The 14,318-nt window shown below is 48.5% G+C and overlaps 1 protein-coding gene and 1 long non-coding RNA gene across 2 annotated transcripts; both read right to left on the reverse strand.

Moving 5' to 3' along the window:
* Window positions 1-1,127: 1,127 nt before the first annotated feature.
* Window positions 1,128-10,369, reverse strand: LOC310758129 (uncharacterized protein; the record flags this gene model as incomplete). Its single annotated transcript, XM_083604064.1, has 10 exons — window positions 1,128-2,985; window positions 3,602-3,699; window positions 3,798-3,906; window positions 4,733-4,836; window positions 5,668-5,700; window positions 6,572-6,687; window positions 6,808-6,833; window positions 8,680-8,907; window positions 9,520-9,556; window positions 10,353-10,369. The coding sequence occupies 10 exons, from the start codon at window positions 10,367-10,369 to the stop codon at window positions 2,026-2,028; spliced, it is 1,728 nt and encodes a 575-aa protein (XP_083460190.1). The 3' UTR covers window positions 1,128-2,025.
* Window positions 10,370-11,740: 1,371 nt separating this feature from the next.
* Window positions 11,741-14,089, reverse strand: LOC310757470. The gene is made up of 2 exons (XR_014545240.1): window positions 13,851-14,089; window positions 11,741-12,012 (listed from the first exon to the last, which is right to left on the reverse strand). It is a non-coding gene; the product is annotated as an uncharacterized lncRNA (long non-coding RNA).
* Between the last annotated feature and the right edge of the window lie 229 nt (window positions 14,090-14,318).

The raw sequence follows: 14,318 nt of genomic DNA on the forward strand, positions 1-14,318 counted from the left end.
GTTATTAATATCTTTGTAAAACGCTATTCACAATAAAGGAGTGAAATGAAAGATAAGGTATCAGAAAAAAGAAAAAAAGAACAAAGAAAAAATAAAGAGGTAAAAGAAAAAGATCATAGGTGAAAATTTAGTTAAGTATTCACTATACATAGCCGTTTCCCATCTATATTTATATTCAATTGTATAATTTCATCTTGTCCTTATCCACCTTAAATAAAGTGTTGGTTTTTTAAAAAAGACTTCCACCGTTTGCCTAACGCATTTTTAATAATCCGTTTGTCAGATCATCTGTTCTTCATATTTTCCCTTTGGATTTCCTTAATGTCTCACTTTGCATTTTTTATATTACGCACAAGATTATTCTAAACACAACCAGATTCCTCCATCCCTGTACAGTGGTACCTTGGGTTACAGACGCTTCAGGTTACAGACTCTGCTAACCCAGAAATAGTACCTCGGGTTAAGAACTTTGCTTCAGGATGAGAACAGAAATTGCGTGGTGGCGGCGTGGCGGCAGTGGGAGGCCCCATCAGCGAAAGTGGTGCTTCAGGTTAAGAACAGTTTCAGGTTAAGAACAGACCTCCAGAACAAATTAAGTTCTTAACCCGAGGTACCACTGTATGGACTAACCATTATTATTTTTAAAAAAGTTATTGGAAGAAGCAGACAAGAGTCTGCAAGGCAAACACTTTTGTATGGCGCTGCTGCTCAGATGCGATCATACTGCTCTGCCAACAACAGTCTTGATTTCTCCAGCTCTGCTTGCCTTCCTGATAGCTAGCCCAGCTGGTGGAACTGCCTGTCAGCTCCCTCCTCCTAGTCTGTTTCCCCCTTTGAGAAATCAGCAGGAAGGAGGATGGGGACACAAGTCATTGACTCTGCTGGACACTGGCTCTGGCGCCACCTACTGTTCAGCTCCAGCCTCACAGGCACTAGTATCCACAATTAGTGTGTATATGGGGGGGGGGGGTGTTTCTCTCTTCCTTTTTAAATAATTTTTATTAACTGGCCAATCACATCAAATTAAATCACATCACATAAATTCCAAATTACAAAGCCAAATTTTAAAATTTTGTTGGGGGAACCCATACTTCAAGATCCAAAGGGGGATTCAGATCATCTTCCCTCTTCCTATCACCCACTCTGCAGAGGCACCAGTTCCCAGCAGCTTGCAAACCTACCAAGCCACTCCTCCCAATTATTATTTTTTTAAATGCCCCCACGCAGCCCAAATGAAAACAGTTTTTCAGCTTAAGCTGTCCCCATGTACCTCCAAGAGCAGGAGTCGTAGAATCATCAAGCTGGAAGGGGCCCTCTATTCCAAACTTCTGCAATGCAGAAATATGCAGCTGTCCCAAATGGGAATCAAACCTGCAACCTTGGTGTTATCAGCGCCACGCTCTAACCATTCAGGCTACCCTAAGTGCTTGTACAGGCAGAGGGCCTTCTCGGTAGTGGCACCCACCCTGTGGAACCCTCTGAAGGCAGCCCTGTGAAGGGAAGTTGTCAATGTTTGATGTTTTATTATGCTTTTACAGTGGTACATGCTTTTACAGGGTTACATACGCTTCAGGTTACAGACTCCGCTAACCCAGAAATGGTACCTCGGGTTAAGAACTTTGCTTCAGGATGAGAGCAGAAATCGTGCTCCGGCGGCGCGGCGGCAGCGGGAGGCCCCATTAGCTAAAGTGGTGCTTCAGGTTAAGAACAGTTTCAGGTTAAGAACGGACCTCCGGAACGAATTAAGTACTTAACCAGAGGTACCACTGTATACTTGTTGGAAGCTGCCTAGTGCGGCTGGGACAACACAGTCAGATGGCTGGGGTACAAATAATAAAAGAAGTATTATTATTATTATTATTATTATTATTATTATTATTATTATTATTATTATTACAGCTGCTGGACCAGCCATCCAGATCAAGCATCTTCAGCCCTTAGCGAGAACTGGATTCATTTCTGGTCTCTGCGCAGCCTTAGTTTAGCGGGCTCCCGCATCTTTGGCATGGACCGTCCGGTGTCAAATCAGGTGCCCGTTTTGAGTGAAGCTTTTCCCACAATCAGCGCATGCAAACGGCTTCTCCCCGTGTGGATCCTTTTGTGGGCCAAAAGGGTGGAGCTGCGATTGAAGCTCTTGCCGCATTCGCCACACGGGTAAGGCTTATACCCGGTGTGGATTATCCAGTGTTTCAGAAGGGTGCAGTGCTGGCCGAAGCCTTTCCCACAGTCTGAGCACCGGTAGGGCTTCTCGTTCGTATGAACTCTCTGGTGCGTCTTCAGGGTCGAATTCTGGCCAAAGCCCTTCCCGCAGTCCGGACACTTAAAGGGCTTCTCGTCCGTATGGCCCCGGCGGTGAGCATAGAGGGCCGAGCGCGAGCCGAAGCTTTTCCCGCACGAAGCACATCTATGCGGTTTCTCTCCGGTGTGCGTCTTCCGGTGAGCCAGCAGGAAGCAATTAAACCGGAAGCTTTTGCCGCAGTCGGGGCACTTGTAAGGCTTGGCGCTCGAGTGAGTCCGCTGGTGTCGGGCGAGGGCCGTGGAGCCCCTGAAACCTCTCCCACACACGGAGCACGTCAGGGACCTCCCCACCCGGTGGACTTTCTGGTGTTTGGCAACGTCCGAGGCAAAGCAGAAGCACTTCCCGCACTCGGGGCAGCTGTGGAGCCTCTCGCCCGTGTGGATTTTCTGGTGCCGGAAAAGGTTGGAGCTCTGGCTGAAGCTCTTGCCGCACTGGCGGCACTGGTAAGGCCTCTCCCCAGTGTGGATGCGCTGGTGGGTAACCAGGGTGGAAAACCGGCGGAAGCTTTTCTCGCAGGCCGGGCATTCGTGGGGCTTCTTCTCCAGCAGGGCTTGGGGTCCTCCGGTTTCCCGGCAGCTTGGGTGGCCTTGGAATCCTGGCACGTTATTCTCAAACGTGTACTCGGTTGCAATTGGCTCTTCCCTTTTGAGATTCTTCAGAACAAGATGACAGGAAGGATTCGAAACCTGCGGGACCAGAGATTCACGGAAGATTGGAAGAAATATACAAATTATTCGAAGAGCAACTGTAATCAACAAATTACGCTAGTAGGACTACAAGAAGTTTTGTAAGGAGGAATATATGAAATATTGCAAAGAGAAAGAAGAGAAGAAGAAGAAGAAGAAGAAGAAGAAGAAGAAGAAGAAGAAGAGGAGGAGGAGTTTAGATTCGATATCCCGCTTTATCACTACCCTAAGGAGTCTCAAAGCAGCTCACGTTCTCCTTTCCCTTCCTCCACAACAAACACTCTGTGAGGTGAGTGGGGCTGAGAGACTTCAGAGAAGTGTGACTGGCCCAAGGTCACCCAGCAGCTGCATGTGGAGGAGTGGAGACGCGAACCCGGTTCACCAGATTACGAGTCTACCGCTCTTAACCACTACACCACACTGGTGATATTAGCTATATTTAAATGCAATAGTGGAAGTAAGAAATGTAAATTAAGTGAAAAAGATTAGAAAATTTTCAGATGTGATTGATGGAAGTCAAAAAAATTGTATAAGATATAAAAGTATGTTTAATAATCGTTGAAAATGATATGCTAACAAAACTAATTTTTTTAAAAAAGAGATTCTTCAGAACAACCTTGTGGCATTCGCCTGGCGCAGTCATATTCTGCTCCCTTTGTGTCTGGTCCTTCCGCTGAAAGACCTTGATCTCGTCCTCACTTTTCATCCCGTTCCCTACTGGGGCAAAAGGCAAACATTACAAAAGTTTCTGTTGGTGGGACCCAAGAGGTAATTACCAGAATGAGAGAAACATATAGCTAAGTCCAATTCACCTTCCTTGTGTTCCCCTAGGCCTCTGCTCAATGGTCTCTTCCTGGGTTCCTTGGAAGTCCACTGTTCGATGCTATGGTGTTCAGGTACCTGATCCAAGACCAGAAGACCCTGGAAAAAAAGGGTTTCATGCTTTCTGAAAGATACAGTCAGAGAAGTAAAAGCAGAAGCTTCGTGGGCTATGCACACAGGATTTTCTTATCCATCAGATGTGCAATTTGGAATCTAGTAACTGGTACACAAATGGGTATATTGGAGTTCCTAAGTTATTCCTTTCATACATTGGGGCACTATGTGAGTTTCAACATGGTGCTGCGGCTGGAGTTTTGGAACGAAGACGGAAGAGACCCCAATTCAAATCTACAATCAGACGCAGAGCCCATTGGTCAAGGATGGGGGACCCATTGCCCTTCAGATGTTGACAGACTCCAGTTCCCATCAGCCTCAGCTAGTCTGGTCAATGGTCAAGGACAGTGGGAGTTGTAGTCCAGCAGCTTCGCCGCTCTAGATCTTGAGCATGCGCTAGCAGTCTTTAATTTGAACCCGTGCCACATGAGCCATGCTGTTTGTGCACACGGATAATCTAGCAGCTTGCGTTTTATTGCCTAACTGAAAACAATCCTATTGCCAAGAATTACCAGTGGGGCAGCTGCAGCCGCACTTAGGACCCTCTTATGGGCTTCCCATAGGCTTCTGGTTTGCCACCATGAGAGCTAGTGGATGCCAGGCCAGACGGGCCATTGGCCGGATCCAGCTCTTCTTAACGTTCCTACAATCAAGGTTCTAGCCCTCATTACACTAAAGGAAGAATGTGGCAAGAAATGGCTGCTATACGGTAACAGCTGAGAAGAGCAGCATTCAGTAGCATGATCAGTTCTTTGGCTTCCTTCCAGAAACATGGCTATTTTGTGTCCTGGGTATCTCTGCACCTACATACCTGAGTTCCTTCGGCTGCACATAAACCTTCTCTGAGAATCTCCACTGGCTGATCGTCGTGAGGAGGCATTGCTCTGGACTGAAACATGGATATTATTCTGAAGCCTGTCCAAGACGGAAAGCACAACATGGGAAACATCAGGCAAATGACATCTTTAGTTAGTTAGTTTGCTACATCTGTAAACAGTGGTACCTCTAGTTACGGACTCGATCTGTTCCAGGGTGCCGTTCGCACCCTGAAAAGTCTGTAACTACAGCGCTGCTTCTGCGCATGTGTGAAGAACGCTTCTGCGCACACGCACACACACAGTGAAACTCAGAAGTACAGTCATACCTCGGGATAAATGTGCGTCAAGTTAAGTATTTTTGGGTTACGTTCCGCGGCGACCTGGAAGCAATGGAGCGCGTGCATTCGCAGACGGTCAAAATGACATCACACGCATGCACGGTAGCGGCAAAACGCGCCCCATGCATGCACATGCGTGGGTTGCATTCGCTTCAGGATGCGAACGGGGCTCCGGAACGGATCCCGTTCGCATCCCGAGGTACCACTGTATACACTTCTGGGTTTGCCGTGCTCGCAAGCAAAAGACGCAACATGAACCAAACGCAACATGAGGTATGACTGTAATGACTTTACCCTCCACTTTAATCATGGGACTTAAGGCAGTGTACATGGGACTCCTTAGCAGCCTCCCATCCCAGGCACTGACCTACTTGGCTTTGGCATGGTGGCTGCATCATGCGCTCAATAAACCATCATTTCCTGCTACCTGCCCTGTAATGCAAAAACCAGGTGGCAGTGATGGTCAAGCTCTGGAGCAGCCACAATATGTGGCTGATGGACCTGTCCTGGAGGCCCAGGTGTGCCTATTGCTCCTCCTTTTGACCAGTCTTGTTTTAGTCTCTCTCTCCATCAGGCACTCCGAGACGTACCTGTGTCACCCTCCAGCTCCATCCGTAAGGTCTCTGGGTAGGGAGAAACAAAGCAAGGAAGAGAATATTTTATACTCCCGAGAATTAGCAAGGATGTATCAACAGTCCAACCGGCCCAAAATATTTGGGAATGTAACTGTCTGACCCTCACAAAAGCCTCTTGTGAAATAGGCCACCTTATTCCCAGTTTACAGATGGGAAAACTGAGGCTGCGAGAGTGCAGAGAACGGGTGTAGCTCACCAGTGAACTGACTGGGTAGCTTTAGGAAGCTTGTATCACTCAGCAGCAGTGCACCACTCTCCTTCTGGGTTACAGAGACAACGCAAAATTTCCTCGTAATAGCACCCTGAGGTGGAAAGGTAACCTGGAGCTCATCTAGCCGAACCCCCTGCCTTGCGCAGGGGGCAACTACAGCAGGAGTAAGGAACATTTTTGGCTCTGTGGGTCAGACCTTTATCTCCCTGTACTCCTGCGAGCCAACTTTTGCCACCGGGTGACCAATAGGTGGGAGGTCCTATGCACCTGTCAGAGTTTACCTGCAAAGGTGGAGATCTCCCAGACCACCAGGGCCAGAGCCTGGACCCTCACGGACACCTGAGCCTGAAAAGCCAGACACCTCCCACAGCACATCGCCAGTCTGGCAGCACTGGGAGGGAGGCTATGGAACCATAGAGAAGTGCTCATCTTTGGGCCAGAAGGTTGGCCCTGTAAGTTCCAGCACCAAACTAGAACATGACAAAATTGGTTCCTACGGCACTGCATGTTACTTACTTTCCATGTCCTTTTATGGATCTATTCCCCCATATATCTAATAATGAAATCGACTCGAACCTAAAAGAATTTCGCTACACGTTCAAAAACTGAGGGAGGCAGGGCAGGGAAGGGAGCGGGACCTTTGACCACCTTTGAACTGCAACATCACTTCCTGCAGGGTGTCCTTTTTCTCAGAGAAACAGCTGACTCTCTGTTCGAGCTCCTCCAAGTCGAGTTCTGCTTTTGGTGACGCGCCATCTTCCATACTGGGGGAAGGAAGAAGAGGGAGAGAAGACGAGGTGTAATCTCACTCCCAGACAACCCTGCAGTCCCAGTTTTCGTCGCAGGATCTATCCCGGCCAAGCCACAAAGGGAAAGAGACTCACCTGTTCCCTGTGCTTCTGAAGCAGCCCTAGTGGGGAAGACAAAAAAGGGGGTGTCAGTGGCAGATCGTGGGGCTGTTATGGCTTCTTGGGCCTTGTAACCCCTCTGCATCCATCTGCACTATCAATTTAAAGCAGGAACACACCGCCTGAAGCCGTCCTGGATTCCCACAAAGGATCCTATTTTGTTAATAGAATTGTCGGGAGACCCCTATTCCCCTCACAAGAGCTACAGTTCTTGGTCCGTCCCTCTTCCCAGGAAACTCTGGGAACTGTAGCGCCGGGAGGGGAATAGGGGTCGCCCAGTAACTCTCAGCACCCTTAAGAAAACACAGTTCCCATGGAGATGGCTCAGTTGACTAGGAAACGCAGAGGAAACTCAAAGCAAAAATTTGCGGGAAAATGGGATGGTTATAGAAGATATGTTCAAAAATACAATAATAGTTTTGACTCCATGCTAGCATTCGAGTGATGAAGGAACAAAAAGGAGGTGGACAACAACAGAGGATTTATTATGTTTTCAGAATGTATTGGAAAATTTATATAGAAAGGTTTATTGTTTGGTGTACATTCGATTGTAAGATAAAATATATGCAAAGGGACTTGACAGGAAGGCAAAGTTGAAGAAAAGATTTTGTAAGATAAAAGGGGGGAAATATTTACTTTCATTATTATCATTGTGTGTGTGTGTGTGTCTGTCATATGTGCGTTTGTGTATGGAATGTTTGGTAGGAAATGAGACGGTAAATAACAAATAACAAACTAAATATTGATGTATGTAATTTTTATTTCTCAATTATATTTAGTGGTAGTATGGTTGTAATGTTTTTTGTAACATAAAAAAATTCAATAAAAATTATTTTTAAGAAAGAAAACAAAGAAAACACAGTTCCCAGGATTCTTTGAGGGAAGCAATAACTGCTCAGAGTGGTATTATGCTGCTGTAAATGTATGGTGCAGATGGGGGCTGTGTGATCCTAGCAACGGAGGATCGTGCCCGAATGGGACCTCCACCCCTTCCCTCAGCCCATGATCACCCTTCTTTTGGCCTTTAAGCTCTCATTATCATCATTATTAATAACCACCAGCATCAGATTTCTTACCCACCCTTCACCGTAGGGTCCCAGGACAGATTATATCAATAAAAATGCAGTATTAAATGCAGTTAAAATTAAAATGTACAGACACAATAGGATGGCTCCTAAAATACCTCATCCCAGGCATTGGAGGCCAGAGTAAAGAGGTATGTCTTCAGTGTATGATGAAAGCTGTATAATGAAGGTGCCAGGCACACCTCTGTATGGAGGGAGTTTCACATTTAGGGGCCACCACTAAGAAGACCCTCTCCTGGGCCGACATCCACCTGAACCTCAAAGGGTGCTACAGTAGAAGTATACCCTCTGACATTTTGAGTCCCGAAACCAGGACACATGTCTTCCAGCCTATGCTCTCATGTGAGTCACATGACTCATGGAACCCAAAATATGTGCAATTTCAGGGCCATGCTAGCACAGTACCCCACAGCACACTTTTTCAAGGAGGGGGAGTGCTTTCTTTCCGGGCAAGATCTTGACGCGAAATCACACAAGATCATGGAAACCAAAATGGCCGCCATGCTCTCATGTGAGAAAACGGGCTGCTCTGTTTTCCCCCGGTACTCTTGCAGGTATGGTGGAAGCGCCAAGAGTATTCTGTTGATCTTAGCACCCAAGAGGGCCGGTAGGAAAGGCCTTTCAGATATTTGAGGCCTAAGCTGTCATGGCCTTCAAACACTCAAATTCGGGAGAACCGTCCCACTCACGCTTTCAAAAAGGGCCTCCCAGGCAGAGCAGAATCAAGAGAGACTCTTGCCAAGGTTCAACAGCCCAGCCTCACCTGCCGGAGATGATTTGGCTCCTCCATCTCCACTCCTTTTCCGCCAAGCAAATCCTCAAGCAGGGTAATCTCCAGGCAGAGCTTGGAGAGGGTCTCCTCCCTTTTCTGTGCAATCTTCCTGTCCAGCATCTCCAGCCAACTCAGCAGAAGCTGCTCCTGCTCCTTCATAAACTCACGGAGCTGCTTCCATTCCTGGATGATTTTCTGCTTCTCTGCTTCGATCCATTTCTACAATCCAAAGAAGGGAACAAAGCGGGGACACCAAGAAAGGGAGAAAAACATCAATTTGAGGACAACTCAGCATCCAGCAGCGGTGGAAAAGGTGAATTCCACAGTAGGGGTCATTAGGAAAGGAATTGAAACTAAAGCATCTCCTGGTATGCCCCACAGACCTTAAGGTCCACAAATGACAACACTTTGGAGGTCCCAAGTCGTAAGGTGGTTAGATTGGTCTCAGCTAGGGCCAGGGCCTTTTCAGTACTGGCCCCGACTTGCTGGAACGCTCTGTCACAAGAGACTAGGGCCCTGCGAGACTTGACATCTTTCCGCAGGGCCTGCAAGACACCTGGCCTTTGGTTTGGACTCAGTCTGACCCTTATGTTTCCCTCACCTTACGGTTTTGATCTATGGGCTACTATTAAAATGAGGCTGCGTTTTAAATTGTATTTTAACCCGTATTTTAAATTGGGGTTTTTTTTCTTCCCCTAGTATGCTTTTATTGTAATTTTACTGGTGTTAGCCGCCCTGAGCTGGGGAGGGCGGGGTATAAATAAAATATTATTATTATTATTATTATCCGTATCATGATGCAGATCTATTTTGCCCCCTCAGTTGGAATACCGTGTCCAGTTCTGGTTGCCTCTCCTCAAAAAGGATACTGTAGAGGTGGAAGAGGTTCAGAAAAGAGCCACCCAAATCATCAAGGGGGATAGAGTGACTCTCTTATGAGGAATGGCTGTCAGAGTTTGGGACCTTTTAGTTTGGAGAAAAAGCAAGGCATGATGGAAGCTTATAGTGTTCTGGATGGCATAGAGAAAAGGGATAGAGAAAAGGTTTTTCTTCTTCTTTCCTAATGCTAGAACTCGAAGAGAGAAAAGGTCAATCAGTAGGGGCAGAAAATTATGCAGTGTGGAGAATTTGGATAGGAAGATGTGTGTGTGTCGCTCTTCCTCTCATACTAGAACTCTGGGAAAGCCAACGAAGCTGAATGTTAGAAGATTCAGGGCAAACAAAAGGACTTTGCCACACGGCACATCAATTAAACTACGGGATTTGCAACCAGGTATAGTGATGGCCGGGACGCGGGTGGCGCTGTGGGTTAAACCACTGAGCCTAGGACTTGCCGATCAGAAGGTTGCCGGTTCGAATCCCTGCGACGGGGTGAGCTCCCATTGCTCGGTCCCTGCTCCTGCCAACCTAGCAGTTCGAAAGTGCGTCAAAGTGCAAGTTCGCCAGAAGCAGCTTAGTCATGCTGGCGACATGACCCGGAAGCTGTACGCCGGCTCCCTCGGCCAGTAAAGCAAGATGAGCGCCGCAACCCCAGAGTCGGCCATGACTGGACCTAATGGTCAGGCCTCCCTTTACCTTTACCTTTACCTTTACCTTTATAGTGACGGCCATCAACTTAAATGAGTTTTAGGGGGGATAGGCAAATTCCTGGAGGATGAACCTACCAGTGGTCACTAGCCATGATAGCTACAATGATCTTCAGCATTGAAAGTAGCATATCCCTGAGTACCAGTTGCTGGAATCACAAGTAGGTAGAGGGCTGTTGCAATTGGGTCCTGCTTCGGGCCACTGTAAAAACACGATGCTGGACGAGATGGGCCTTAGGTCTGATGCAACAGACCTCTTCCCATGCCTAGGATGGATGGGATCTGCAAGCTTTGCCCAGACTCCTCCCAGGGCATGTTTTGATTGGCCAACCAACCCAGGCCCAACCAATGAGGAAATTCCACAAGCACTGCCCTCTCCAGTGAAAACCAGCTTGGGGGGCAGCAAAGGAGAGCTGTAGTGGCCTGGGGCTGATGAAGGGTCATAGCACAACGACTTCTGGAGTTGGCAAGGGGGGGGCCTCACAAGGGTATAGTGCCCTGAAGGGAATGAAAGAAGTCTCTGCCACAAGGAGCTTGCAAGTGGAAGTTTAAAAACGGGGAGAAAAGGCACCTTTTATTTTATATACAGTGGACGCTTGGGTTGCAAACGTGATCCATGCGGGATGCATGTTCGCAACCCGCAGCGGTGTGTCTGCGCACGCGTGGGTTGCAATTCAGCGCTTCTGCGCACGTGCAAAGCGTGATTTAGCGCTTCTGTACATGCGCAACCGCCGAAACCCAAAAGTAACCTGTTCCGGTACTTCCAGGTTTCGGCGGTCCATAACCTGAAAAAATGCAACCTGAAGCATCTGTAACCTGAGGTATGACTGTATCTATGATGATGGTGATGATGGTGATGATGATGATGAGAACCACCCCGAGAACTCTGGATGAAGGGCGGTATACAAATTGAGCTGCAAGGATGCCGCTTGCTCAAGGTTCGAAAGACGACAAGGTCCCTACCAGAGTGGACTGGCAGGCTAAACTATTGGATTATGCAGAGATGGCAAAAATGACTGGGAAAATCAGAAACCAGGAGGATCAAAACTTTAACAAAGTATGGGAGAAATTTATACTATATTTGACAGACCACTGTAAACACTTAAATAACTCTTGTAATGTTGCATAGACTTTGGATACAATGGAGGACTGAAAACTACGAGGATTTATAGTACAGTGGTACCTTGGGTTAAGTACTTAATTCGTTCTGGAGGTCCGTACTTAACCTGAAACTGTTCTTAACCTGAAGCACCACTTTAGCCAATGGAGCCTCCTGCTGCCACCATGCCGCCGGAGCACGATTTCTGTTCTCATCCTGAAGCAAAGTTCTTAACCTGAAGCACTATTTCTGGGTTAGTGGAGTATGTAACCTGAAGCGTATGTAACCCGAGGTACCACTGTATGCAGCTGAAAAAGTTAACTGAAGAGCCCATGGAGGGAAGGGGGGCAAGTCTTGAGATTCGGAAGAATCTTGTGTAATTTTTATTATTTGTGATTTTGAATGTGAATGAATTTGTAAAATCAAATAAAAATCATTTCCCAAAAAAAGAAGGGTGGTACACAAACTGGACAAATAAAATAAATAAAAATAAATGTTCTAACAACAAGAGGCTGGGTGGGGGAAAAGGGAAGGCAGGTGGCTCTGGAAACTTGCCAGCAGCTCCTTGATTTTCTTCTCATCCGCTTTTGCCACTTCCCTCTGCTGCATTAGAGAAACCAGGCGCTCCTGCAGTTCAACCTGAAGGAGAGATCAGAAGCATCCGTGTTGCTGGCACATTTTCTCACTGGAGCTTCTGGCTCCACTCTCACACTGGCTCCCACATGCAACTCATTCACAACCGCCAAGACTCCATAACACCAGTCTTGGAAGACCTACAGTGGCTCTCAGTATGTTTCCGAGCACAATTCAAAGTGCTGGTGCTGACCTTTAAAGCCCTAAATGGCCTCAGTCCAGTATACCTGAAGGCAGCTGTCTACCAGCTCCATCTGGTACGCAGGCTGAGACCCTACCTGCCTGCAGACTGTCTCGCCAGAGTGGTGCATGCTCTAGTTATCTCCTGCTTGGACTACGGCAATGCGCTCTACGTGGGGCTACCTTTGAAGATGACCCGGAAACTACAACTAATGCAGAATGCAGCAGCTAGACTGGCGACTGGGGGCGGCCGCTGAGGCCACATAACACTGGTCTTGGAAGACCTACATTGGCTCCCAGTATGTTTCCGAGCACAATTCAAAGTGCTGGTGCTGACCTTTAAAGCCCTAAATGGCCTCAGTCCAGTATACCTGAAGGAGTGTCTCCACCCCCATCGTTCTGCCTGGACACTGAGGTCCAGAGCCGAGGGCCTTCTGGCAATTCCCTCACTGCAAGAAGCCAAGTTACAGGGAACCAGGCAGAGGCCCTTCTCAGTAGTGGCACCTGCCCTGTGGAACGCCCTCCCACCAGATGTCAAAGAGAAAAACAACTACCAGACTTTTAGAAGACATCTGAAGGCAGCCCTGTTTAGGGAAGCTTTTAATGTTTAATAGACTATTGTATTTTAATATTCTGTTGGAAGCCACCCAGAGGGGCTGGGGAAACCCATCCAGATGGGCGGGGTATAAAAAATAAATTATTATCATTCTATTATCATCCACTGAGGCCACATTCACAAGTCCTAGTGGGATTTAGCCACGGGTTCCACCCAAGCTCAGAGAAAAGGGAGCCAGGTGAACATCATAGCTTCCTTCCCAGTCAGTAAAGCAACAGAGAGAAGGCTGCAATTTGGAGCGCGGGGCGGGGCGGGGCGGGGCGGGGCGGGGGGTGGAAGGATGCTGTCGCCAGATATTTCCATCCACTTGTACTCTTGTGTGGCTTCATTTTATTACTGTGTCTGTTTCTCATTCTGATATTTTTGCAACCCTGCTTGGAGGCCATTTGGCAAGGCTGCTACGTACAAATAAGCAATAACATAACATACAAATCCCAGGTTCTGCTCACACACAACTTGGGGGCGGCAGCAGAGGGAATCTTCACTGTGTCTTTTGTGAACATTAATCTGTGGTTGATGATGACCAGGAAGGAGAACGAGGTTAAAAGCTGGGAAGAAGTTCAAAAACTTGGAGAAACCCTAGATTACAGGGAAGAACTGCTGCACCCAGAGTGAAACCGTCAGCTCAGTTTGAGAGCAGGCTGCCCCACTTACACAAGGAGGATGGGGAACCACTGGTGCTGTTGGACCCCAGTTCCCCTTAGCCAGCACAGCCAGTGGCAAGGGATGATGGGAGTTGTAGTTCAGCAACATCAGAAGGGACCCCCTTGGCTCTAGAACAGGGTTTCCCAAACTGGGCTCTCCAGCTAGTTTTGGACCACAACTCCCATCATCCCTAGCTAGCAGGACCACTGGTCCAGAGATGATGGGGATGATGGGAAATGTAGTCCAAAACCAAAAACAAGTTTGGGGAACCTTGCTCAAGAACTTGGGGTAGCGTTCTTTCGGGTCCTTCCCCGGCCCTCCCTTCAGTCCTGGCTGCGTGCCCATAAATCTCTCGCTCCCCATCGCTGTCTTTCCCCCAAGCTCCCCCGGGAGATCAACCCACTCGGACGGTCCCGGCCAGAAACCGGCTGCAGCAGCGGCCATGGCTGCTGGCTCGGACGGCACACGAAAGCGCTTCGGGCAAAGGAGCGACTGGGCTCCGCCTGGCAGCTGCTCCCGCGGCGCTCCACGTCGAGGCAAAGCGGAGAAGGAGGGAAGCAGCCCGACGAGAAGCGGGTTAGGAGGGAGGCGGCGCCACGATGCCTGGGTCCCCCTCGCCAGGTGCCGGCCGAGCAGCGCGACGCCTCCCGGGTCGCGGCGCCGACGTCGCATCCTTTGGCGAGGGAAACAGGAAGAGGCTGGCCGGAGCCACAGCTGGGAAGGGGGCCACCGGCAGGAGGCGGCAGGGATGGCGGAGGGGCGGGCTGCTAAAAAAAGCAAGCAAGCACCGCAGTCAGGGATGGGTAGGATTCTGCCTGCAGCGCGAAGTCGCGATCGCTGCAGCCGCGCTGTACGAGGTGTTCCTCGGAAG

This window comes from Podarcis filfolensis (assembly GCF_964270895.1).
Source record: "Podarcis filfolensis genome assembly, chromosome: 2".
Classification (NCBI taxonomy): Eukaryota; Metazoa; Chordata; class Lepidosauria; order Squamata; family Lacertidae; genus Podarcis; species Podarcis filfolensis.